Source organism: Grampus griseus (genome assembly GCF_964374135.1).
Source record: "Grampus griseus genome assembly, chromosome: 19".
Classification (NCBI taxonomy): domain Eukaryota; kingdom Metazoa; phylum Chordata; class Mammalia; order Artiodactyla; family Delphinidae; genus Grampus; species Grampus griseus.
The window spans coordinates 45,216,602-45,242,697 of NC_139013.1; the positions used below are offsets into that span (position 1 = coordinate 45,216,602).

At 58.1% G+C, this 26,096-nt stretch overlaps 2 protein-coding genes across 6 annotated transcripts in view; one reads left to right on the forward strand and one right to left on the reverse strand.

The window, feature by feature from the left end:
- The first annotated feature begins 822 nt into the window (after nt 1-822).
- On the forward strand, nt 823-20,460 carry MTSS2 (MTSS I-BAR domain containing 2). 2 transcript variants are annotated; one of them, XM_082677778.1, is made up of 14 exons: nt 823-942; nt 5,806-5,867; nt 5,956-6,029; nt 6,885-6,969; nt 7,054-7,145; nt 7,232-7,306; nt 8,626-8,783; nt 8,994-9,101; nt 10,041-10,138; nt 11,657-11,879; nt 17,713-17,787; nt 18,088-18,264; nt 18,449-18,614; nt 18,698-20,460. In XM_082677778.1, exons 1-14 carry the CDS (start codon nt 874-876, stop codon nt 19,477-19,479), a joined length of 2,244 nt encoding a protein of 747 aa, XP_082533904.1. In that variant the 5' UTR covers nt 823-873; the 3' UTR covers nt 19,480-20,460. The 2 variants fall into 2 exon arrangements, with proteins under 2 accessions (XP_082533904.1, XP_082533905.1); XM_082677779.1 differs by having other exon boundaries at nt 11,753-11,879.
- A 2,063-nt stretch (nt 20,461-22,523) lies between these two features.
- The window catches only part of IL34 (interleukin 34), a 57,095-nt gene continuing 53,522 nt past the window's right edge, over nt 22,524-26,096 (reverse strand). For all 4 annotated transcript variants that reach the window (XM_082676659.1, XM_082676657.1, XM_082676658.1 and 1 more), the window contains 2 exons: nt 23,459-23,591; nt 22,524-23,226 (listed from right to left, as the gene is read on the reverse strand). In XM_082676659.1, the coding sequence (XP_082532785.1) occupies nt 23,054-23,226; nt 23,459-23,591 (306 nt within the window). In that variant the 3' untranslated portion in view covers nt 22,524-23,053. The remainder of the gene's footprint in view (nt 23,227-23,458; nt 23,592-26,096) is intronic.

Genomic DNA, 26,096 nt, shown 5'->3' on the forward strand with positions numbered 1-26,096 from the left:
CCCCCAAAGGTCCGGCCTGGGGCACCCCATGCAGGTGGCATCAGCACTGGCACTGCTTGGAAAAGGAGCCACAGAACTTCTGGAGGAGGGTCCAAACCCTTCTGTGCCGGGGATAAAACGTTCCAAGGCGGGTGGCCTCCAGGGCACCGTGCGCCCCTGCTGAGGGTGGTGTAGCCGTCCCACGGGATGCGCCCCGAGGACCCCAGCCTGCCCCCCTCTTCTTAAAGTGCGGGAACACCCACCCCCCGACACACACACACACACACACACACACACACACACCCCGACACATACACACGCACCCCGACATACACACACACACACCGGCCACAGACCAAAAGCTGGAGGGGGTGGTGGTGTTGGGCACCTTCCCGGAGCGGGCACCCAACCACTGGTCCCACTCCCGCGGGCAAGCCGGGCAGCCCCGCCCCAGCGCCGCCCCCGAACCGCGGTGGCGCCTGCGCCTGCCGGGCCCTCTAGCCCGACCAGTTCGGCCGCGCCGGGGCTCGGATTTCAAAGCCCGGGCTCCATTCCTGGTGAATGGGCCGGAGCTCGCCCGGTCTTTCCCACAGACCCCTCCCGCCACGGCCCTGCCCCTCCCCACGGCCCTCCCTCCGCGCATCCACGTGACGTCCAAGCCTCGGCGGCTCGGATTACGGACGCCGCTCCAGTCCCCGCGCCGCCCGCCAGCCCCGCCGCGACATGGCCCGCGCCGCCCCGCGGCGGCCCGCGATCCCCGAGCGCGGCGCGGCCGGCCGCTGAGCGCAGCCCGGAGGCTGCAGGCCCGACCCGGCCTCGGAGCGAAAGCCGCCGCGGCCTGGGTCCCCTCGCCCAGCCTGCGCCCCGCCGCCGACGCTGCCGCCCGGCCCGAGCATGGAGACGGCGGAGAAGGAGTGCGGCGCCCTGGGAGGGCTCTTCCAGGCCATCGTCAACGACATGAAGGTAACGGGGCGCGGCGGGGCTGGCCGCCCTGCGGGCGCGCGGGTGCTTGTGCGGGTGCGTGCCCCCTCTGGGGACGCGTGGCGGCGGGCAGCCGTGCCCCGCTGTGTCCGTGCGCCGCCGTGTCTGTTTGTCTGAGCGCCTCTGGCCTGCGACTGCCGTGCGCCCGGGTCTCTGGGTGCCCGTCTTGGGGGGTGTGGGTGCTCGTGTGTCGGGGTGTCCGTGCGGTGCCCTGGGTCCAAGCCCCGGGTCGCCCGGGTCGCAGCGCCCCCTTGGGGACCAGACCCGAGCCTGCGCACACGCGGGCTCCCCGCGCCCCAGACCCCCAAACCATGAATGGGGTTTGGCTCCGGGAGCGACTCCACGGCCCTTTAACGGGCCCGGGGTCTCTCCGGCCTCCGCCCCCTACCACCACCATCCCCCCCACTCCCCCGCCCACGACGGCCCGGGAGCCCAGACAATGCTGTCACCGCCAAAGCAGGGAAAAATAATAAAGCAGGGAACCGTTAACTCCTTCCCTGCCGGCCTCGGCCTCCGCACCCGCTGCCCGGGTCCCCAAAAACAAGATCCAGGACTCCAAGGTCTCCACGATGAGCGTTCCTGCATCCCAAGGCTTCTGTCCCCACCTTGGGAGGAGGAGGGAGAAGGTTGGGTTGATGGAGCAGCCCCAGGGAAGGGCTGTCAGCTCCAGCCCCTCCCCATGATTACCCAAGGTCAGGCTGCAGCGGGCCACCAATTCCTGGCCCACCGCTGGCTCACCAGGTGGGGAAACTGAGGCCTGGCTCAAGGTCATTAAGGAGACTGCTGGACACTCCCTGACCTCACCTCTCACTGGTGGTCTAGGGAGTGAGGGGGATCCTCTCCCCCAAAGAGGCTAGGGTTTGGCAGGGCCGCCCCAGGCTGACTAGGCAGAGAGGAAGGGCAGCTCCAACGACAGGACGGGGACCAGGAAGCAGCGTTTCTACCCTTCCCCTCTGGGGCAGGCCTGTGGGGCAGGGGAAGAGCAGGGGAGAGAACTGGGACCTCGTCAGACCCCCACCCTCACAACCTGTCTCACACTCCCAAGTACACAGCATAGAATCCTACTGTGACGTCGCAGGCCCCAGGAGGACACACCACAGTGCCCAAGCAGGCCCTTCGGGGGGCTCCCAGTGCTGCCAGGGGAACAGCCCCAGGGGCAGCTGCCAGATCCCTGCGCCCCCACCCCCACCCCCAAGAGAACTGGAGCCACCCTCACTAGGAACTACAGGGTTAGCAGCATGCATAGGTGCCGCTCACTGCCCCCGTATAGGGTGCTCCCCTGAGAGCTCCATCCCCTGCAACTCCACTCCAAGCTGCTTCTGCCGGCCCCCAAAAGTCCTGGCCTCTCTCTGCCCTCAGCAGCCCCTCCTGCCCTGTGGACATCACAGCCCTGGCACCGGGTTTCCTTCCTGGGACCAAGCAGCCCAGACAACCCTCCCCCAACCATTCCCAGGGCTGGCAGAGGGGGGGACCTTCCCACACCCTCCTCCTTCTGGCATCCTCTCCACAAACACTGCAGAGAGCAGCAGCTTTTGCACAGAGCAGAGGGGCAGGACTGTCTCCCTCCCTCTCCAGGCAATTTGCAAGGCACTTTGGGATGAGATAGAAGGAAATGGGCCCAGATTGTAACAAGTGATTGAGGCAGGATTTTCTGACATGTGGAAGCAAACTGGGAGAGGTTTCACCTGCGGTGATGCCAAGTCCCGATATACCTACGACACATGCATGTGTTTGGGCCAGGGACAGAGCAGGGGACCGGGCCACCTGGAGGTCGATCATCTGGATTTGAGGGACAGCTTCTGGCTGTTTCCTTCTGTGGCCTGAGCCACAGAAGCAGCAGGGTTTCCGTAGAGGAACGTGGCCAGGTTGAGGAGACTGAGCTTACCTGTGAGGCCCCTCCACACAGGGCAAGCACGGCCACAGGCCCCACAACAGCACACCCCGGCCCTCCTGGAGGCCCAGACCCTGGCATGGGAGAGGCAGAGTAGGGGGAGGAGGACCTACACCTGGAGGCTGGGGGGCCTGGAGGAGGACAGTAGCTCAGGGATCGGGAGGGGGCCCTCGGGAGGGCCGGGGTGTAGCTCAGGTGTAGACAGTAGCTCAGGGATCGGGAGGGGGCCTGCCTGCTGTGCCTCATTTAGCTCAGATGCCCATCGAATCCCAGAGAAGGGCAGGGACTTGCCCAAGATGACAGGGCTGGGTGTGGCACCCAGGGCTCTGCCTCAGCCCCAGGCCTCACCTTCAGCAGCACTGGCCCATCCAGAAAACAGGGTCATAATCTTTGCCTGCCCTCGAGAGTGGGGAGTGTCACCCGGACACATAGGCCCTGGCCAGGTGGGAGAGGCTCCTGGCAGAGAAGCAGGAGTCAAGTGTCTGCTCTGTCTGCCAGCATTAACCTAGCATTTACTGTGTGCCGGGCACTGTGCTAGTGCTTTCCATGCAGTCTCCATACTGACCTGCTGACATCGGTACACTTCCCATCCTGACCTTACAGGTGAGCAGACAGGCTCAGAGAGGATGCCCTGGCCCAAGGCCACCCAGAAAGACCCCTCTCTGGGATTGCAGCCTGAGTCGCTCACCTGCACAGTCCAGGGCCCGGTCAGAGATAGTGTCCGGGGGCCAGGGGCCTGGGGCCCTGCAGCCTCCATATCGGTCTCATCCCATCCACTTGAGCACCTCTAGTGAGCATGTAACCTCTCCCCTCCAGAGCAGCCCACTGCTCTGGGGGCAGAGCTGGGCGTCTCTCCCATCCACGTAGTTCCTGCCCCCTACCCACCCTTGATGCCCAAGTATTCGTCTCCGTGCATTCCAGAAGTGGTGGGGGGTGGATCCCTGATGTGTAGTGACCAGTCAGACAAGGGATCAGATCCTGACCCTGGCACTCGATGGCCTTGGGCAAGCCGGTTAATCTCTCTGAGCCTCAGTTTCCTCGTCTGTAGAATGGGGGTGACAACAGTATTCATTTCACAGGGTCATTGTAAGGATTCCATGCGATCACACAGTGCCTGGCCCACCGCACGCTCTTGATCAACAGTAGCAGTCCCTGTCACTAGTGATAACAACCCAGGGTCCTAGAACCTGACAGCCAGGGTGCGGCCCACGTGAGGGCACAGGTCCAGGTGAAGACTGAGGACACCCTTGGGGCCCTGGCTGCTTCGGCCCCTCAACCTCACCTCTGGGGTCCTCATGAGTTACTAGTGGGAGGTGGAGTCTCAGGTCCTTAGAGACCCAGGTGCTCCTGTCCATCTGCTGAGGAGGGACTGGGCCTGGCCTCCCCCATGCCCCATCCTGTCCCCTCTCCACCAGGAAAGCCAAGGCTGTGAGGGTCTGGGTTGGAGCCATCCTGGCTGGGCAGAGGCGTCGGGGTGGGCCCCAGCCGGGGACTTTAATGGGGTAGGGACCTGTGTCTTCCCAGCTTCTCCCAGCCTGCTGCCCTCTGAGACTGCCCAGAGGCTGCTGGGGGTGCTTAGGTTTTCTGGGGGCCAGGACGGTGCCTCTGGACCCCTGTACCCACAGCATCATCCCTCCTCCCTGGAGGCCTTGGCAAGGCTTAGGGCTGAGGGTGTTGAGGTGAGGGAGGGCGCCAGGCCCTCAGGACTGTCAGGGGTGGCCTCCCGGGCTCCTTTACCCTGAGCCGTGCCGCACGGAGACAGCCCACGCACAGCCTCCCCCTTCCTGCTCCAGCCTATGTGAACTTCTCAAATATTTGCTTTCCCTGGCCACTGGTTGGGCTGGGCTGGGAGGGGAGGGAGTTTCTGAGGCTCCCAGAAGCAGCCCTGTTCTCCCCACCCCTGCAGGCTGGCCCTGTCCCTGGGGTTCCAGCCTGGCAAAGCCTCCCTCTGAGGCCTTGGGGACTGGGGTCTCTGCCTTCCCCCTTTCCACCGGAAAAGCCCCAGCTCCCAGCATCCCATCCCACATGGAAGGGAAGGTCAGCAGCACTTTGGGGCTAGGGGCTTTGCCGGCCTGAAGCTCCCCTTCAAGGATCAAGTCTTCCACAGGGCCATTGGGCCAGGGCCCAACAGCCATGCGAGGGCCCATTAGCCAGAAAAACCCCTTGATCTCACTGGACAACTTGATCACCAAGAGCCTGGCTTCCCTACTGGGAAACCCCCTCCCAACTCAGAACTTTGGGCCAGGCTGGGATAAAGGCCACACTGTGTCCCCAGGAGGGGAGGGGAGCCGGGGGTGGAGAAAGGTGGCTCTGTTGGCCGCACAAGGCCCCATTCAGCCTGGGGCCTGACTGTCCCAGGCAGGCTGGCCAGCCTCTGAAGCAGCCAGAGCCTCCCCGGGCCTGGGAGCCACCTCTGCTGGCCCGGGATGGATGGATGGCCGGGCTGGCAGTTCCTTCCAGGGCACAGGGTGGGGGCCCCAGAGGCCCCAGTTTAGACCTAGCATGCCTTGAGCCCTGGCACTGTGCCTCTGCCCCCATGCCATGTGGACCATCCTGGGCTGTGTCGGGGGAACATAGTGCCCCTCATGTGGCTCAGCCCAGATTCCCTGCCAGGCCCCTCCCATCCCCGAGGAGACAGGACCTGCCATTCACTGTTTCCGTCTCCGTTGAGGATGTGGGCCACCATTGCAGACAGTGGGCCAGAGTTCCTGACTGTCAGGAAGGGAGGAATGGGCAAAGGTGCCTGTTCCCAGGGCCAGGCCTTCTTCATGCCCCAGATCTCTGTCCTTGGTCGCCTTTCCCCCTAGAGAGCCCAGGAGCCTTCCTCTCCGCAGAGGCAGGGCTGCTGTCTTAGAAACTGCCCAGAGTCTGGACCCAGGCATGTGGGGAGCCCAGCCCAGGTAGAGCCCTGCAGTCCTCATGGAGTCTCCCTTCCTCTCCCATCTCCTCTGCAGAGCTCCTACCCCATCTGGGAGGACTTCAACTCCAAGGCCACAAAGCTGCATTCCCAGCTGAGGTGAGGCTGCTGAGGGTGCCCCAGCTGGGGAGGGAATGGGTAGAAAAGCCACCTCACCCACAGACCATCCCGCTGTCCATCTCCCCAGGACCACTGTGCTGGCTGCTGTGGCCTTCCTGGATGCCTTCCAGAAAGTGGCTGACATGGCCACCAACACCCGAGGTAGGGAGGGGGCATGGCTGGAGGTTGGGGTTGCCCCAGGTTGGGCTTGGAAGCTGGAAAGGCTGAGTGGAATATGAACTGGGAAGAGGACACCAGGCCCAGAGTCGGGACCTTGAGTTCTGCTCCCTAATGGAATGGGCTTTTTGTGGAGAGAGTGAGCCTCTCGTCATTAGAGGCATGCAAGCAGGAGTGGGCGAAAGATGACAGGATGTTACAAAGGGGGGTTCCCTTCTCGCTTCTGGGCGGCTGGTTTGACCCCTCAGCCACAGTTGTTCATGCTTCCCTATGGTGAGTTTGACTGTGGCTTCTTCTTTTCCACCGCCTTCTGCCCTTCCGAGAGCACAGAGGGCAGGTGAACATTCCCTGTTGGCCTTGGCATCTCCTCTACATTCTGGTCCGAGGAGCAGGGACCTGGGTCCCCGGCTCCTTTGGGTGGTGAGAACCAAGGCAGTGGGCGCATGCTGGCACTCTCACACCTGCATCTGGGCACACCTGGAGGGGGTTCCTGGTAGGGCAGGAGGGGATTTTGGTTGGATCTTTGGATGTCTTTGATGCCAGCCTTTCCCAGCTGGGGTGAAGGGCAGCTCCTGGCCCGACCAGCAGAGCAGCCGCAGCTGCAGGAGGCTGGCATAGCCAGGATGGGCAGGACCTTGGTCCCGTACGGAGGAGGGCCTTGGTAAATACTGAGAAGAGATCAAGTCGCCTGCTGGGGCCGGCAGGATTGCGGAAAGCTGGGGGGCGGGGCGCGGGGTGCCGGCTCGGTCTTCGCGGGCCGGTGCGCCCCCTCGTGGCCTGAGGCCGGGACTGCAGAAGCCCCAGCGGGCCCGTTCACATGCTGCGCGCTTGCCTCGCCAGGGGCCACGCGGGATATCGGCTCGGCGCTCACGCGCATGTGCATGCGCCACCGCAGCATCGAGACCAAGCTGCGGCAGTTCACCAAGTGAGTGGGCGCTGTGGTCGGGGAGGGGGGCGTGTCACGGGGACACCTCCATGGTGGACCTGACCCTCTTGCCCCCGCCCACAGTGCGCTCCTGGAGAGCCTCATCAACCCACTGCAGGAGCGCATCGAGGACTGGAAGAAGTCGGCCAACCAGCTGGACAAGGACCACGCAAAAGGTGGGTCTGGGGCTCGGCCCGTGCTTCCCGCCCCCCAACTGGGCAGAAACCGCCGTCACAGGGCTCCTTTCTCATCCCTTGCACAGAGTACAAACGAGCCAGGCATGAGATCAAGAAGAAATCTTCAGACACGCTGAAGCTGCAGAAGAAAGCACGCAAAGGTAGAGCCCAGAGCTGGCCCACAGAGGCACAGCCCCACGGGGCCCCACTCTGTATCCCCCGCCGCCCTGTGGGGCACCCCAGGGCATCATCCTGGCCTGAGGGGTCCTATCCCGCAGACAGGACCCTCCAACCTGTTGGGTGGGGCAGAGGGAGCACCTTGCACCCCAGACCCGACCCAGGACCTCCCCTCCCAGGGAGGCAGCAGGAGGCCAACAGGCCCAGGCACCCCCAGACCCCACCCCCCCCCACCCCCAGGAGTGGCTCTGTCCATCCGGCTGTCTTTCACACATTCTTTCTTTCTCTGTCTCTCCTCTCCTCTCCTCGTCCCAATCCTTCCTGTAGAGCTACTTGGTAAGTCAGATGTCCATCCCTCCAGCTGCTCCTCCCGTCCTTGTTGTCCTTGTCGCATTTGTCTGTCTCCCCCAGCTCAGGGCCAGTGGAAGGAGCCTCTCCAGGCCAAGGAAGAGCGAGGAAGGCGGTCGGTCCAGCGAGGGAGGGGCCTGGGGCACAGTCCCCTTGGGGCCCCTGGGGCCCCTGGCCAGGGATGAGTCCGGGGCCACTGCTGGGTCAGTCTGCCAGGCCAAGAGGGGTTGGACCGGGCAGGGTGGGGACACAGGCCCTGGCTGCCCCGCCCCCGCCAGGCCCTCTCAGAGTCCTTACCTCTTGCCTCCCCACTTCCTGTCTCACTGTCTCCTTTACATCTTCTCGCCTCTCCGTGTCTCTCTCGCCGCTTCTTGGTGTCGCTGTTGCTGTCCTTGTGCATCATTCCCTGAGCTGAGGGGGGACCCACACGGAGGCACCCCGTTCCCTGTCCCCTGGGCCCAGTCCCTAGCCCTCTTGGCCCCTACACCCCCTCGTGGCCTGGCCTACAGCTGTGCCCCCCACGCTCTACTTTGTCGTGCTTCCCTTCCTCCTCCCTGTGCCCTGGGACGTGAGGGGCCACCATCCCGTGGGCAGTGAGGGTATCCTGGGGGGTGGAAGTATCAGCTCTTGTGGAGGCTGCCACTGGGCTCCCCTGAGCACAGCTGCACCAAGGGCGGCCCTGGGGCTGCCCAGGGCTCTGCTCACCCCGGGACCTGGGTGGCTTCGCAGCTTTGGTATCTTTCCTGTGTGCTTTGTTTATCTGTCCTCTCTGTCTGCTCTGGGGACCAGCCCTTCCACAAGCCCCAGCGTCCCGACTGCCCTCCCCAGTCCCCTGGCCCCCATGGCAGTGCCCAGCCCCACGACCAGGGACACCACCACGGGGTCTGAGCTATGGATGCAGTGGGCCGGGCCGGGCCGGCATCCCCAGCGTGGCCTCTCCTCCCAACCCCTCCAGGGAAAGGAGACCTGCAGCCCCAGCTGGACAGTGCCCTGCAGGACGTGAACGACATGTACCTGCTGCTGGAGGAGACGGAGAAGCAGGCGGTGCGCCGGGCCCTGATTGAGGAGCGTGGCCGCTTCTGCACCTTTATCACCTTCCTGCAGCCTGTGGTGGTGGGTTCCTCGGGAGCAGAGAGGCGTTCTGAGCGTCTCCACCATTGGGCTAGTTGAGGGGTTCCCAAGAACCATGATTTGGGAGCCTCCATCAGCCCAAGCAGCGTTGGTTGGTGGGAAGGGGTGAGGGAGGGGAGACCCAGTGTGGCCTGGCCCTCCAGGGTGCATGGGCAGGGGCGGGGCCGAGAGGCTAACTCACTGCTCCATCAGAACGGCGAGCTGACCATGCTGGGAGAGATCACCCACCTGCAGGGCATCATCGATGACCTGGTGGTGCTGACCGCGGAGCCACACAAGCTGCCTCCCGCCAGCGAGCAGGTGCGGCCAGCCCTGGGGACAGGACAGGGGAGGGGATGGCTTGCCCTTGGTTGGGGATGATAGAGGAGAAAAGGGGACAGCATTTGGAGGAGGCAGCTGGACACAGAGGGCCACCTGTGGGGATCTAGGAGCATCTGCCCAGGTGAGGGGTGGTGTGCCCAGGACCCAATGGGGGCCTTATATCGAGAGCAGACGGGTGGAAGTCCCAGACCCGCAGGATCCCCCTGAGAAAGCAAGGCCTGATGATGCCTACCTGCCATCCACACCCAGACCCGTCAGCTCCCCTGGACCCAGACGCTCCTGCCCCCGTGTGCTGCCCTGCCCACTTCGCCTCACCACCATGCTCCCATTGCACTAGGGTCGGCCCTACCTGACAGCGCCGTGGCGTTGCTCTCGCTAGGCGCCTACTGTGTGCCCAGCCCACACAGAGCACTTCCCATGGGTCACCTCATTCATTCACCCCAGTGGCCCTCTAAGATAGGAATGATCGGCTGCATTTCACAGGAGAAACCCAGGAGAGACCCAGGAACTTGCCCGAGAGCAGAGCAGAGCCAGGATTTGAACCCCGTGGTGTCCTTCATGGTCACTCTGGCCTGGCTCCTCTGCCAGCGACAGTGAGTCCTCAGGATCACCAGGTTCTCCCACGTCCTGGCCTGCGCAGCTTCCCTGAGAAGCAGAGGGGGCAGAATCTCCCCAGGCATCCCCCCCAGCTCTCTGGCAGCCCTGCTTCCTCCCCCTGAGTGAGGAGCTTGTGTTAGGAAAAGGCTGGGGGGCAGGGGGCTTCAGACTCCCAGGGATCTCCTTTGGGGCCCGGTTCTCAATTGGGAAGACAGCAGGGGGCCTCTGGCCCTACTAGCCCTCGGAGGGGAGGCCCAGGAAAAGGATGAGGCTCTCTGCAGGGCAGGGCTGCTTCCAGTGACCCCATTCATGTCCATCCAGGTAATCAAAGACTTGAAGGGCTCAGACTACAGCTGGTCCTACCAGACCCCACCCTCATCGCCCAGCAGCTCCAGCTCCCGGAAGTCCAGTATGTGCAGGTCAGTGGGGGGCTGAAGTGGGGTGCAGGGAGGGGCAGGGGTACTGCAGCAAGGAATCGGGAAGGTCCCACCAAAACTGCATCAAGAATAGCTTCAGGGCCCCAGAATTCACACAACTCCTACGTCACCAAGGAATCTGCAAGCATAGGGGAAACTTCTCTCGTTGCAAGACTGCTGCTAGTGCAGGCGTGTGTTGGGGGCGGGCGGAGGGGCAGCAGCTTCATTTATGGAGCTATAAGTGTGCACCAGGTGCCGTGCTAAATGCTTTATGCATTTTCTTCATTGAATCCTAACACCACCGTATCAGGTATGGTGTTGTCTCCATTTCACAGAAGGAAAAGCTGAGGTACGGAATCCCAGCATTTAACCACTAGACTCTGCCAGGCTCAACACAGTGTTGGGGCAATAGTAAGAATCTAAGATGGGGAGGGCTGTGGAGGCATTGGGGAACATGCGCTGAGGCTACAGGATTATTACCTTATGGACACTGCAGCCTGGCTAGTTCCTGAGAGCTGGTGCCTGGGCAGCTGCCACAGGCCCGAACCTCAGCCTAAGCTGGGCCCCGAGGTCTTGCAGAGCCAAAGAGAGGCCAAAGGTCTTGCTCGGTCACCGGTCAGGCTCAGGCGCAGGAGCACTTCCTGGGTGGGATTGGGAGAGCTATTTAAGATTCAAGGCTCCTCGGCGGGAGGGCAGTGAGCATAGTGCGAGTTCCTGGTGGGGAGACCCCTCTGTGCCAGGCACCCTTTCCCCAGATCCACCTTGGCTGGACAACCGGGGCATGGGCGGTAAGGCAGGCACAGCAGTCAGCGGCTCCTGCAGGGAGAGGAGGGTCCACGTCAACTGGCGGCTCTTCAGCCCCCGGGTGGGTGACTGGCACAGGAGGGGAGAGTTGATTGCAGGGGACACCCATGACCAAGGGTGGAGGCTGGGGACCTTCCCGGTCATGCTCAGGAGGAAGGCGACCTCATTGCCAGGAACGTTGCCCAGGGATGAAATGGTTGCATAGAGGATATGAACTACAGAGGGCTGGACACCCTTCAGGGGGCGGAAAGGATGAGGGCAATGGTGAGTCCAAGCCCCACACAGACCGTCACCACGCAGTAGACGTTCAATTAGGATTTGATAGCAAATATCAGACTTTGAGAAGACAGTCATGATCAGACTTATGTCTGGCTGTAGCCTAACTGGGAAACTCTTTGATGCTGGGTGACCCCGTTTCTTCCTTGTTAACCTAAGGTCTCCTGTTCTTGATGGCAGAGCAGGAGGTAGCACTGGGGTGCTCCGGGGGCAGGCGCTGGGCCAGCTCTTCAGTGTGGTCCCCTGCCCAGGCCCCACTCTGTCCCACAGTCCTGGAACCCAGCTCCTCTGTGGCACTTTGGTCTCAGGACCTTGTAGTCTGACATTGTCTTTTCCTTCCTTTGCCCCTCACCTCTCTCCCCCACCCTCGTCTGTCACCCTTCCACACACACCCCTGTGTCTCCCTGTCTGGCTGCTGTGCACCCCCCTTCACTTCCCCAGCGCCCCCAGCAGCAGTAGCAGTGCCAAGGGTGGCGGAGCCCCGTGGCCTGGGGGTGCCCAAACATACTCACCTGGTTCCACCTGTCGCTACCGCAGCCTGGCACAGCCGGCCACCGCCAGCGCCCGCCTCTCCAGTGTCTCCTCCCACGACTCTGGCTTCATCTCCCAGGATGCCACCTACTCCAAGCCCCCCTCGCCCATGCCTTCAGACGTCACCAGCCAGGTGAGGGGGCATCTGCTGAACCACCTGGGGTAGGGTGCAGTGGCCTCATGCCAGCCTCAGGCCATCCACGTTGGGGGCCACCTACAGCTGTTGAGACTAGCCCTGGAGGTCCCCAGGGCCACCACATTGAGGACCAACCTCAACTCACTGCCTCAAGGCTAAGGAGAGTTGGAAGGTCTTAGAGCAGCTTACCAGCTCTGGTGCCTTGTGACCCTCCCCCTGCATAGGCTGGCTGTGATGGAGTGGCTGGCCCTAGGAGGCACCCCCGCAGGAGCCCCAGGATCTGCAGACATCCTCCCCCTTCTCCACACTTTGGCCAGCTCATTCTGAACACAGAGACTGGCCCAAGAATCTCTTCAGATGCAGGCTCAGATCCTGCAGCCTCAGTGAGATGGAAACAGAGGAACTACAGCAGAAGACAGAGGGAGGTCAGGCCACATGCCCAGGGTGCTGTCCTTCCCCATCATGGCGAGTGCCTCCATTTAAGCTCAGCATTCTCTCTTTTCCTGCCCTCTTGCCCAAGGATGTCCCCACTGCATTGCCAGTCTCCCCTCCTCTGCTGGCTCATCCCTGTCAGTACACAAACACATGCTCTAGTATCATCCATCTTAAAAGCCCTCCCTTCCTCCATGTTCTCCTCCAGCCACCTAGTCTCTCCTTCACAGCAAAACTTCTCAGAAGACTTGTCCACACTGACCACCTCTACGTCATTCCCCATTCACTCCTGTCTGCTTTACCTATCAGTAATTGAAAAGCTGGAATTGTTCATTTCTCCCATATAGTTCTATCCGTTTGCTTTATATATTTTGAGACTATTTTATTAGGTGCATACAACTTCAAAATGTTAACTCTTCTTAGTGAACTGAATCTCCTAACGTGATATAGTTGATCTTCTGTTACTTTTATGTTTTCTAGCTTAAAGTCTGTTTTGATATTACTACAACTCCTTCAGCTTTATTTTGCTCCATGTTTATGGTATCATTTTCTGTCTCTTAGCTTTTAAGCTCACTACGTCCTTATGTTTTAGATGAGTCTCTTATAAACAGCATATGCCTAGATTTTCTTTTCTTATCCAATCTGACAATCTCTTAATTGACGTTTTTAGTCCATTCACATTTATTATGATTACTGGCATATTTAGACTTCTGTCTTACTTTTTTCTTTCTATTCATTCTGCTTTTTCTGTGCTGCTTTTGTCTCTTCTCTTGCTTTTTGTTTTTTCCTTTCCCCATTATTTTCCTTCTACTGGATTTTAAGTTATACTTCTTATTTCATTTCTTTTACGGGTTACCTTGAAATTTTACCATGCATCCGTAGCAAAGTCACAGCCCCACCTCCTGAATAATTCAAGGACCTTAACGTATATTTTAACTTCAGTCACCCACTCCCTCCCCTTATAAGCTATATATATCTCCTTTTTAATCATCCCCATGATTGACATTTTTCTTCTTAATTTTATCATTATTTTATACATACAGTATCTGTATGTTTAGATTTACCCATATGTGTTTACACTTTTTTTGTTCATTTTTTCCTTGTATCCCATCTTCCTTCTAAGGTCACTTTCCTTCTTTCTGAAGTAAAATATGTCCTTTAGAAGTTCTTTTAGAATGGGTCTGTAGTAGTAAGCTCAGTTTTTGTTTATCTGTAAACATGCTTTATATTTTTCCTCTTTCTTGAAAGTTAGTTTTGCCAGGGATGCAATTCTGGGGTGACAGTTACTCCGTTTCCACATTTTGAAGACATATTCCCCCTGTGTTCTGGATTCTGTGGCTGGTTGTAACGTCCGCTGTCAGTCACTGTTGTGCCTTTGTGAATGATCTGACTTCTCTCTTTGGCCACTTTAGTTTTTCTACAATGTATCTAATTGTGGATTTGTTTTTGTTTAATCTCACTTGGTGTGTTTGTGTTTCTCTATCTCTGTATTCATGTTTTTCATTCGTTCTAGGAATTTTCAACCATTATCTCTCTTTTTTTTCATATATATAAATTTACTTATTTATTTTTTTTTGGCTGAGTTGGGTCTTTGTTGCTGCACGTGGGCTTTCTCTAGTTTCGGCGAGTGGGGGCTGCTCTTCATCGCGATGCGCGGGCTTCTCATTGCGGTGACTTCTCTTGTTGCGGAGCACGGGCTCTAGACGTGCAGGCCTCAGTAGTTGTGGCTTGCAGGCTCTAGAGCACAGGCTCAGTAGTTGTGGTACACGGGCTTAGTTGCTCCGCGGCATGTGGGATCTTCCTGGACCAGGGCTCGAACCCGTGTCCTCTGCATTGGCAGGCAGGTTCTTAACCACTGCACCACCAGGGAAGTCCGTCAACCATTATCTCTTTATTTTTACTTTCATTTGTGTGTTTCTTCACTGTCATATTTCCCATCTCTTTGTTTCTCTGGATAATTTCTTCAGGTCCATCTTCCAATGTACTTTTTCTCTATTTTATAGCTATTTAACTTATCCGTTAAGGGTTTGTTTTTTTTTTAATTCTGAAATAATTTTAGCCTTGTAGAAAATCTGTAAAAAGAGTGCAGAGTTCCCACCCACCCTCCCCACAGTCTCCCCGGATGTTAACATCTCACATAACTACCAAACAATTTTCAAAACCAGGAAATTAACACAGGCACAATACTGTTAACTAGTCAACAGACTCTTCACATTTTGCCAGCTTTCTCACTAACGTCCTTTTCCTGGTCCAGGAGTCCAGGATCCAACACAGGACCCTACCTTGCATTTTATTATTGTCTCTCTTTAGGCTTCTCCAGTCTATAATGGCTCCTCAGTCCCTCTTAAATGACTTTTGAATACTGGTTATGTATTTCGTAGAATATCCCTCATCTTGAGTGTCTCTGATGTCTTCCCATAATCAAATGGGCAGGAAGAGCACAGCAGTGGTTTACTGCTATTCCACCTCCTCACCAGACCTTGGTATCCTTTTCATTTGAGCCGTTCTGATAGGTGTTATATCATAGTGCCCTGTGTCTTTAATTTGTATTTCCCTGATGACTAATGAGGTTGAACACCTTTTCATACTTTTAAAGGCCATTTGGATATCCTCTTTTTGTGAAGGACCTGTTCAGATCTTTTGCTTATTTTTCTCTCCTAGGTTGTCTGTCTTTTTCTTGTTGATTTGTAGAACTTCTTATATATTGTGGATACAAGTCTTTTCATCTGATAATCTTCTCTGATTCTGTGGATTGCTGTTTTACTCCCTTGATGGGGTCTTTTAATGACCTAAAGTTCTTAATTTTAATGTGTGTCCAATTTATCCATTTTTTTTCAATTGTTATTGCTTTTTCTGTCCTGTTTGACGTATTTTTGTGTACTCTAAGGTCACAAAGATGTTTTCCTCCAAAAAAAGCCTTTTTGTTTTACCTTTTCTTCATTTAGATCTGCAGCTCATCTGGAATTCATTTTGTGTGTGTGTGTGTGTGTGTGTGTGTGTGTGTGTGTGTGTGTGTGTGTGTGTGTGTGTGTGTGTGTGTGGGGTGAGGTAGAGGTCTCTTTTTCCATATGAATATCTAATTGACAATTTTTTGAAAATACCATCTTTTCCTCCACTGCACTGTAGTGTGTTAACCTTTGTCATAAAACGGGTGTCTGTGAATGCATAGCTGTTTCTGGAGTTTGTATTCTATTCCACTGGTTGATTTGTCTGTTCTTGTACCAATACCACACCATCTCAATTATTAATAGCTTTATAAAAAGTCTTGATATCTGGTAATAAAAGTCCTCCAGCTTTCATATTCTTCAATATTACCTTGTCAGTTTTTGGCCCTTTGCATTTCCTTATAAATTTTAATATCAGCTTGTCAGTTTCCACTAAAAAAAAACAAAAAACAACCCCTGGGATTCTGACGGGGATTGCATATGTCTCTCCATTTATGATGGCTTTACCTTCTCTCAATAATATTTTGCAGTTTTCATGTGAGGATCTTGCACATCTGCTGGATTTTTTGCCCTGGGTATCTGATGTTTATTGTTGCTATTTTAAATTATTTCGGCTTTTTTCAGAGTCTTTTACTTGTTTTTTAGCTGCTGATATTTAGCAATTTGATTTTTTTTCTATGTTGATCTTGTATCCAATAACCTCGCTAAAAACACATATTAGGTCTTTTGAATATTCTATAATACATACACAGTCATGTCTTTTACAAACAACCATTTTCTTCTTTGCCAATCCTTTTGCTTTTTACTTCTTTTTCATGCTTTATTGCACTGCTAGAACTTCCAGTGCTAAATGGAGAAGTGGTCATCCTTATCTTTTTCCAACCTCAGAAAGAAAAGTATTGATATTTTTGTAGATAACTCTTTATCAGATGAAGGAAATTCCTTTCTATTGCTAGTCTAAGTGTTTTGTTTTCCGTGAATGGGTGTTGAATTTTTCCGCTGTTTTCCAAATACTTTTTTCCTTTTTTATTTTTGTCTTAACAATTATATTGGTAAAATTCTACATGTGTTTATTATTTCCTCCGAATCCTTACCTATAGAGTTTAGCTCCTTTTATTTTAGTCATCTTGGCTCATCATAAACTATTAAAAAGATCTGGGAGTCTAAACCAGGGTGATTTAGAGAATCTTACTTGGCTGGTACAGGATCTGGAGAGGTGCTACTGATTAGTTCCCTTCCAGGTTTAATTTGGGTCATCAACAGGGTGAGCTCTCCACCTTGCCACTTGCCCAGTCTCTCAACCACAGTGCTGAAGCCAGCCTCTGCCCTGGGGACCCTCATGGTCCTGTTTCTGCCCTTGCTTTTTTCTTCATTCTCTGTTGTTGTTGTTCTTTGTTATTTATGTATTTATTTATTTGGCTGTGCCGGGTGTTAGTTGTGGCGTGCATGTGGGATCTAGTTCCCTGACCAGGGATCAAACCCAGGCCCCCTGCACTGGGAGTGCAGAGACTTAACCACTGGACCACCGGGGAAGTCCCTCTTTGTTGTTTTGAGTTGGGGGGCCTCCAGGGCACCTAGTTCCTGCCACTGTCCAGAGCAGGAGCCTCCTGGGCACCCTCGGTCCTGTCCTCAGTGGGCTTCTGCCCCACCATTCTGTGAAACAGTTCTGGAGGTCTGCACAGACACCCCTCCGCCTCATGTGCACGGACCCCCAGCAGCCGAGCACAACTGCCCCTCCCTCCTTTGCGTGTCAGGTTCTTCCCCTGATTCTGTGACATCACCTGCTCGTGGTCTTCCTCCACGCCACCAGCAGCTCCTGTCACTCCTGTTCGCTGGGCCATCCTCTTCTTCCAAAGCACTGAATGTCGGCCTGACGTCCTTGAACCTTTTCTCTAACCACCGTCATCCTGACTGCCTAGGTGACTTTATTCTGTCCGACGGCTGCTGGATTTGTGGTTCCAAACCTGACTTCTCCCTAAACTCCAGACTGGAAATACAATTGCCTGCATTGCATCTGGGCATAGATACCTAACAGGCAGCTCAGCTTAACATGTATAGGATGGAACTCTGGACTCCATTCCTCCCCCAGGCCTGCCCTTCTGAGAAAACAGTGGCACATCAACCCGGCAGTTCACGCCAGCACCCCGCTGCCCTCCTGAGTATCGCTCTTTCCCTGCCCACCACATCCAGGCCATCAGCAGCCAGCCTTCTTGTTAATCCTCAAAGTGTGTGGTTATCGGGCTGGGCTGGGGGGCAGGTCATTGCCCATGGCGTGCGCTCTGGGTGCTGCCTTCCACTGCATACGCTCGGCCGTGGCCGTGGCCCTGGAGGGCCTGGGGTGGGGATGCTGAGTCAGCAGGCCCTGCTGCATGCCAGCGCTGTGACCAGATTTGTTCCCTCCTCTCGTCCTGCCTCCCCGCCCATCCTCCTGCCTGCTCGCCTCTGCGTGGCAGAAGTCCTCCAGCTCAGCATCCTCCGAGGCCTCGGAAACCTGCCAGTCCGTCAGCGAGTGCAGCTCCCCTACCACGGTCAGTGCTTCCCACCCGCAGCGGGACACAGGGAGGGCCCAGGTTCAACCAGAGGGGCGTGCACGAAGCACTTGCTCCCCGCGAGACAGGCCTCCTGGGCACCACCTGCAGCCACTCCCCACACGCTCACATCTTTCCCTCCCGGGGCTCCCCATCCTGCCCCTGGGCCTGGCAGGACTGGGGTGTCACAGCACCCTCCGTGCTCTGTCCTTGGCCATGATTGTGAGCCTGAGGCCCCATGTGGGTCTGGAAACCCTGAACTTCAACAACAGTGAGGGCCCCCTTGGCCATGCCCTGCAGGACTGGGCCAAGGCCGGCCCCCACGAGCAGCCCTCAGGCAGCACCCTGCAGCGGAGGAAGGACCGAGTGGAGCTCCTCCGAGACACAGAGCCAGGCCCGGCTGTCGGGGGCACCCTGGGCCCCAGTGGAGAGGAGGCCCCGCGACCCCGCATGTCCCCTGCCACCATCGCAGCCAAGGTAAGTGGCAATTCCCTGGGCAGCCCAACCAGGGCCCCACCTTCACTCCTAGGTCACCTTCAGGAGGCCAGGCAAGTGGTCGCAGGGCCAGCTCAGACTGCTCAGCCTGTTGGGGGCTGCCTGCAGTCCGGGCTGAGGGGGAAGCGGGGAGCAAGGCTTCAGCCTGCAGTCTTACCACCCCCAGCACGGTGAGGAGGTGTCCCCCGCAGCCAGTGACCTGGCCATGGTGCTGACCCGCGGCCTGAGCCTGGAGCACCAGAAGAGCAGCCGGGACTCCCTGCAGTACTCGAGCGGCTACAGCACACAGACCACCACGCCCTCCTGCTCCGAGGACACCATCCCCTCCCAAGGTAGGCCCCGGGGGCCGAGGGCAGGCGGCTGGGCCTTCACAGGCCCCCAGGGCCCCAGGCCCACCGCATCCCGTGCCCCCCAGGCTCCGACTACGACTGCTACTCAGTGAACGGGGACGCAGACGGGGAGGGCCCACCCGAGTTCGACAAGTCATCCACCATCCCTCGCAACAGCAACATCGCCCAGAACTACCGCCGCCTGATCCAGACCAAGCGCCCGGCCTCCACTGCGGGGCTGCCCACCGCCGGGCTGCCCACCACCTCGGGCGCACCCCCTGGCGTGGCCACCATCCGCCGCACGCCCTCCACCAAGCCCGCCGTGCGCCGCACCCTCTCCAGCGCCGGCCCCATCCCCATCCGGCCACCCATCGTCCCCGTGAAGACGCCCACGGTGCCCGACTCCCCCGGCTACGTGGGGCCCACGCGGGCGGGCAGCGAGGAGTGTGTCTTCTACACCGACGAGGCCGCCTCGCCCCTGGCCCCGGACCTGGCCAGGGCCTCCCCGAAGAGGCTCAGCCTGCCCAACACAGCCTGGGGCAGCCCGTCCCCCGAGGCCGCCAGCTACCCGGGGCCGGGGGCCGGGCTGGCGGCTGAGGGCGACGAGCAGCAGCAGCAGCAGCTGGCTGCCAACCGGCACAGCCTGGTGGAGAAGCTCGGGGAGCTGGTGGCAGGTGCCCACGCCCTGGGCGAGGGCCAGTTCCCTTTCCCCACTGCCCTGTCGGCCACCCCTGTGGAGGAGACTCCCACCCCGCCCCCCGCTGCCACCAGCGACCCCCCGGCTGAAGACATGCTGGTGGCCATCCGGCGCGGGGTGCGGCTCCGCAGGACCGTCACCAACGACAGGTCGGCGCCCCGCATCTTGTGATCCCACCCTCTGGCCCGGGCGAGGCAGGTGGCCTGGTCGGTGGGCAGCGGCCACTTCAGAGCAAAGGCACAGTCAGGAGAGAGCAGAGCCAGGCAAGCTTTTTTTTTTTTTTGAAGTCATATGAGGCAAAGCTACTTTATTGGAAAGAGACACCCATCTTGGATTTCAAGGTTTAAACAGGAAATGACTTCTTTAACAAACCTCGCCAGGACGGAGCCTGCGGGCCTGGAACTTGGATTTGGAGCCTGTTTCAACCTTTGCTTGCCCACTCTGTCCCTCCTCTTCCTCCTTCCGGGCCCTGCCTTTTCCTGGTGTGGGTGAGCCCCAGAGCCACGCTCCCTGCCCACAGCAGCAGGGCCGGGCCAGCCTCTCCCGGTCCCACCAGCCTGGGTGGGCCCACAGTGCCACCGCTTAGCTAGCCTGGCCCTAAGCCTGGCCCGGCTTCTCGCCATCTCCCCAGGGACGGTGGCCTCGGGCTCTTCCGGAATGCTAGCCCACCCCGCCCTGACTGAGCCCCCTCCTCCTCCCTCCTCCACCGTCTCATCTCTCTGCCTCTCCAGGCTCCTCTCCTTCGGAGAGCAGGGCCGACGGGGAGCAGCTGTGCAGGGGCCAGGGGCCCAACCGGCTAAGGTATCTGGTTTGCTGAGAAAGCTCTACGGGATGGCTGGCTGTTGGGGACACGGGGTGGGGGGGGTTGGGGAGGTTGCAGCTGGGAGCCCAGCTGCCGTCGCTGCCGTCGTCGTCGTCCTTGTCGGGGAAGGGGGCCTGGGCCCAAGTCAAGCCTCTTGGGGAAGACATGCAGGGGACCTGCTTGGAGGAGGCTGGGGACCCTGAAGCAGCATCCCCTCCCCCCAGGGGTGGCTGGGGTTGGAGGCAGGGCGGGGCTGGGCAGCGGGGAAGGAGTCCAGAGGCTAGGGGTCACCTGGCCAGTCCCCCAGGAGCTGCTTTCGGATGCCGTGATGGTTTCAGCCACCCCTGGGGATGGGGGCTGGAGCTGGGGGTGGGGGGAGGGACGGGAGGGGGTTCTTTTATGAACACACAATAAAATGAGCTGACCGGACAAGGACTGCTTGTGGGGACAGGGTAGACGGTACAGGGTGTGTCCAAGAGTGCCTGAGGGACGGGGTCGGGGGGGCCCACACTGGCGTTGGGCCTGTGGCAGGAGGAGGGCCTAATGGCTCCGGAGGCCAGAGAGCAGCTCTTCTCTCCAGCGTCCGGAGCAAAGCCGCGGTGAGGTTGGAAAGGGCTGGGGGCTGGGCCTCCTGTCAGTCTGCTGCGGACCAAGGGGTGGGGGTGGGGGGCAGTGGGAGGAGATTAGCTTTGACTCTGTTGTCAGAGGAGCCGCCCTCCCAGGATGGTCCGGGCGGCGGGGAGCGAGGTGGCAAGTGCCCCCGCGCCATGTTGCGCGCCAGCTCCAAGCAGGTAAAAGCACGTGTGCCAAGTGCGAGCGGAGGACTTCCTGCGGCCCCGCAAGGCAGCCCAGGGCGGCCAGGGCGGCAGGGTCACGGGGCAGGGGCCCCTCCCGGGGTCAGGAGAGCTGGCTTTTCCTGGTCTGGATGGAGCCCAGGCTCCTGGTAGTTCTTGTGCCGGAAACTGGGGTCCAGGCACAGCAGCCAGGCGGGTGTGGGGAACCAAGGATGCCCCTGAGTATATGGAGCCCCGCGGGGTCCCCAAAGGCGGGTGGAGAACGTACCTGTAAGTCGCTAGGTCGGAGAAAGGAGACTTGCTAAGCGCACCACACCTGGAGGAGGGCCGGGGCGAGGAAGGGGGCGGGAGAGCAGATGGCCTGTATTTGAAGGCTTGGGGCGGGGCTTACACTGCCCCTCGCCACAGGGTTTGCCCAGGTGGGCTGATTTAAGATGCAGGTTATGTGATGTGAGCAGGGTAAGGGGTAGTGGGGTGGGGGGAGAGCTGAGTCCCCATGAGGAAGAGCTTGCCCCTGGGGAGGGGGAGGTGGCTTCGGAGACCCAGGGAGGGGGTGGGTGCGGCACAGCTGCCCCCCACCCACCCATACTCCAGTGGCGCCCTTCCCCTCCAAGCCCCCCCGCCCCAGGGCTGTACATAACTCCTCCATCCCCTTGATCGCCTCGCGTCCATTTAGTGACCACCTTGCAGGCCCACCCCTTTGGGATCCGAGCCAGCCATTCCGCATCACAAACTTTGGTTTGGGGGACTTCTTTACGTTTGTTTCATTTTTCTTTTTGTACAGAGAAATATTCTTTTCAAAAAGTGTCTTTTGACTGAAGTAACTTTTCTGGTGCTGTTAACTTGTTCCTTTTTTTAATTTATTTCCCCACCCCAGGCTCCCCCTCCTGGTTCCTACTCACTTTTTCTTCCCTCCACCACCCCCTCACCACCCCCATCCCATCTGAACCATTTTGTTTCTTTTCTTTCTGTCAGTTTTTGGATAAATGATCCTCTCCTTCCCCCCCCCACGCCCCTGCAACCCACCCTCTCCTTGATTTAAATAGTCACTGCTACAAGTAACAAATGCACTGTGAAGATTCCAGTATTAATAAAGTTGTACTGTAATTAACACCCCTGCCTCCACCTGGCTTTCTCCACCGCTGCTCACCTGCCAGCACCCCAGCCCTTGCCCATCCCATCCCAGATCCCCGCTGGGGGCGGGGCTCCCTGCAGGGCTCCGTGATGGGGGGGGTGGGGGGGCGTGCAGGAGTCGCTGGGTCTCGTGCCAGGACCCATGCCTTTGAATGCCTCAGCTCTGTCCCTGCTGGGGGCGGTCTTGGGGCTGCCAGATGGAGGGGAAGAGGGCCGTGGCCAGGATGCACTGTGGGAGATAAACCGCCCCCCCAGCAGTCAGGCTGGCTAAGGCTTCAGGGGCTGGGGCAGGGCTGGAAGGAACTCCGTCCCGCAAATATCTACCATTCCAGGGCCCTGGCTAAGGCCCTGACCACTCCACATCTGAATCCTCAGACCGAGGCCCCAGGGCCAGACCAGCCCATGCCCCTCCTCCTGCCTCCTGCACCTGGCAGGAGGGGAAAGCGGCCTTCTCCAGGTGGGCCTTCTCCAGGTTCACCCTCGAAGATGCAAAGCAAACCAAAACAAACCAAAACAAAGCAGGTGTTTAATAGAAAAAATAAAGGGAACTGTGGCAAGATGTGGCATTTGGCTATGCCCTCTCCCCAGCTTTGCTGCCCTCTCCCTGGCCTTGCCGAGGCGTGTCCCCACCCCCATGCCCACCTGGTACAGCTCTCACCTCTTTGGGCTTAGGAGACGGTCAGCCCTGCCCTCAGGGAAGAGGGCAGCCCGGGCAGTGCCAGGAGGGGCTGTAAGCTCTGTCGTCATTGACCTTCAGGTGCCCCCAGCGCCCACCGCTCCAGGTGAGACCATGGGAGGTATGGAAGGCGGGAAGCTGAACCCTTCTCAGGCACTGAGTCCCCCTCAAAGGAGAAATGCCCCTCTAGGGTCTCCCCTCCCAAGAGGGGCTCCCCACCACCACCCAGAGAAACCTCAGGCCCAGTCCATCTCCTGCAGGAGCTCCTCCAGCTGCCCCACCCAGTTACCATGCAGCCCACTCAGGGCAGGCGGCCTTCGCCCTGTGCCCTCAGCAGCTTCACTGAGCCGGGGCTCCAGTCATGAATGCCGGGGGGTGGGGCAGGGAGGTGGGGGGCTGCTGGCGCAGGGGGTATAGCTGGGCGGCCACACACTGTGACGAGGGCTCCGGGCCGTGAGGCTGAGGCCTTGGCACCTCACAATCCTGCCAGTTTAAGACAGGGCTTTGTTTACCTGCAGGCAACACAAACACACAGACACAAATAAGACTGCAGGACTGGTCAACACCCCGCTCATCCCCAGACCAAGCCACACTGTCCTCCCTGTACCCAGGGCCCATCTCAGCTTCCAGAAACGGCCTGTAGTCCTGGGAAGCAGAGGGCATGCCGAGGAGGGTCCCAGCTCTGCTCAGCGACCTGGGCTCAGACACCCAGTGTCCCACCCCCAGCCCCTCAGAGCTCCTTACAGCAAGAGCAGTACAACAGCTCCATGACCCGCAAGCAGTTGTCCAGCAGAGCTTTGGGCCGCACTGGCTTCAGGCTTCCTGGGGCACTCAAGAGGGACAACACTGCTTCCACCTGGGGGCTGACCTCCACACCCTGAAAGGGAGGAAACCTTAAGGACCACAGGTGCCACCCCCAGCCTGTGAAGAGATCCCAGGAGAGCTCTGGGGGGCGGGGTGGTGGTGGCTGTCCTGCCTGGAAGAAGGACAAGAGATCCCTGTGACCAGGACGCCTGAGAGCCATTTCTCTCCTTCCTGCAGGTGCCATTTTTCCTGGGAGGGGCTCCCTCGATGTCCCTCACTCAAGCACAACACACAGAAGCTTCTCTTTTCCTCTCCTAGGGGCAGGCCAGACAGGGAGGAGGTGGGGGCATCCTTGCTGTTCTAGCCCAGGCCCGGCCACCACCATATGAGAAGTCCCTATCCCAGGGACACTGTCCTTCAGGATGCAAAGACCCACACCGACTCCCATGAAGAAGAGACAGGACCCTCAGGAAGGTCGGTCATATCGTGAGGCGCACTAGGCACACTGACAGGGCTGGGTCTCCGGCTCCAAGCTCGGGGGCTCCTCTCCACAACACTTAACAAAAGGAACTTGGTGTGGGGAGCACCAGGCACCATGGGAGGGACAGAGCAGGGGCCAGAACTGTCGTAGAAGACACAGAGCACGGGACTTCCCTGGTGGCGCAGTAGTTAAGAATCCGCCTGCCACTGCAGGGGACACGGGTTCAAGCCCTGGTCCGGGAAGATCACACATGCCACAGAGCAACTAAGCCCGTGCGCCACAACTACTGAGCCCCTGTATGCCACAACTACTGAAGCCCACGCGCCTAGAGCCCGTGCTCCGCAACAAAGACAAGCCACCGCTGAGAAGCCCACGCACCGCAACATAGAGTAGCCCCCGCTCGCCGTAACTAGAGAAAGCCCGCGCACAGCAACGAAGACCGAACGCAGCCAAACATAAAAATAAATAAATGTATGTATAAATAAATAAATAATACTTAAAAAAAAAAAAAGACATGGAGCAGGAGGAAACACGGGACCTGAGCTGGGGAAGGACGTTCCTAAAAGTGAAGTGTTCTAGGTTGAACTGTGTGTCCCCCTGCCCCACAACCCCCTAAAAAAGCTCTGTCCAAGGCCCAAATCCCTAGTACCTGAGAATGTGACCTGTTTGGAAATGGGGTCTATGCAGATGTAATTAAGTCAGGGATCTCCAGGTGAGATCAGTCTGGATTTATGGTGGGCCCTAGATCCAATGACTGTTGTCCTTGTAAGAGAAAGGACACAGGTCCTTTTCTGGGACACAGAGGGAGAGGCCATGTGAAGACAGAGGCGGAGGGTGGAGTGATGCTGCACAAGCCAAGACCACCACCAGCCACCAGAGGCTGGAAGAGGTGGGAGAGATCCTCCTCTGCAGCCTTTGGAGGGAGCATGGCCCTGCTGACACCTTGATTTCAGACTTCTGGTCTACAGAACTGCGATAGAATAATTTCTGTTGTTTTAAGCCACCAGTTGGTAGTAATTTGTGACGGCAGTCCCCAGAAACTAATATACAAAGGCTTAGAGAGAGAAGTGAGGGTGGCAGGAGGGCCAAGGGGCCCATGCCCATGGCCCTCTCCCTAGAGGGAGGACCCACTGCCCCATAGATGTTGGGCACATATGGAACGGGCCGTCAACCATTAACATTGTGAGAAAGAAGAGGTTAAAAGTTGGTTCAGGGACTTCCCTGGTGGTCCAGTGGTTAAGACTTCGCCTTCCAATGCAGCGGGTGCGGGTTCAATCCCTGGTTGGGGAGCTAAGATCCCACATGCCTCATGGTCAAAAACAAAAGCATAAAAGAGAAGCAATATTGTAACAAATTCAATAAAGACTTTGAAAATGGTCCACATCAAAAAAAAAAAAAATCTTTAAAAAAACAAGCTGGTTCAATCTGAAGAGCCCAGGTGGGCAGGGCCTCAGTCTACCCACAATCTCCTTCCCAGCTCAGCAGAGCTCACAGAGCCAGAGACACTCCCAAGAAAAACTGAGGATGGAACACAGTCCGTTCCCCAGGTCAGCTCCAACGCCCCCCCCCACCCCCCCCGCCCACAGGCACAAGAAAGCCACCAAGTAAGTGGCTGGGTCTCCCGGTCCCCGCCAGAATGGAGAGCCTCCACAAAGTTCTCGGCAGCTGCAAAAGCAGGTGCTGGCCCCGAGCCCTGGTGTCAGCAGCAGCTCACAGTTGGCTTCCTGTTGGCTGTTCTTGCTGGGCAGCAGGTGGGGCCCCAGGGCAGTTGTGTACCAGGGTCCTAAGGAGGGCTGGGGGGGTCAGTAGGGCAAGGCGGGGGTGTGGGGAGGGGTCCCATGGCACACACATGGCCTGCGAGGATACACACCGACCCCGTCACCTTACTCTCTAGGCTTTTTGGAAGACGTATCCCCCAGGCCTCCGATCAACACTGCTGAACAGGCAGCGATCGGGAACCTCTATTATTATTATTAATTAAGGTCCATTTACGTTAGGGTTCACTCTTTCTGTTGTACATTCAATGGGCTTTGACAAATGCAATTATACTCACCGTTACAGCATCATACAGAAAAGTTTCATCGCCCTCAACCCCCC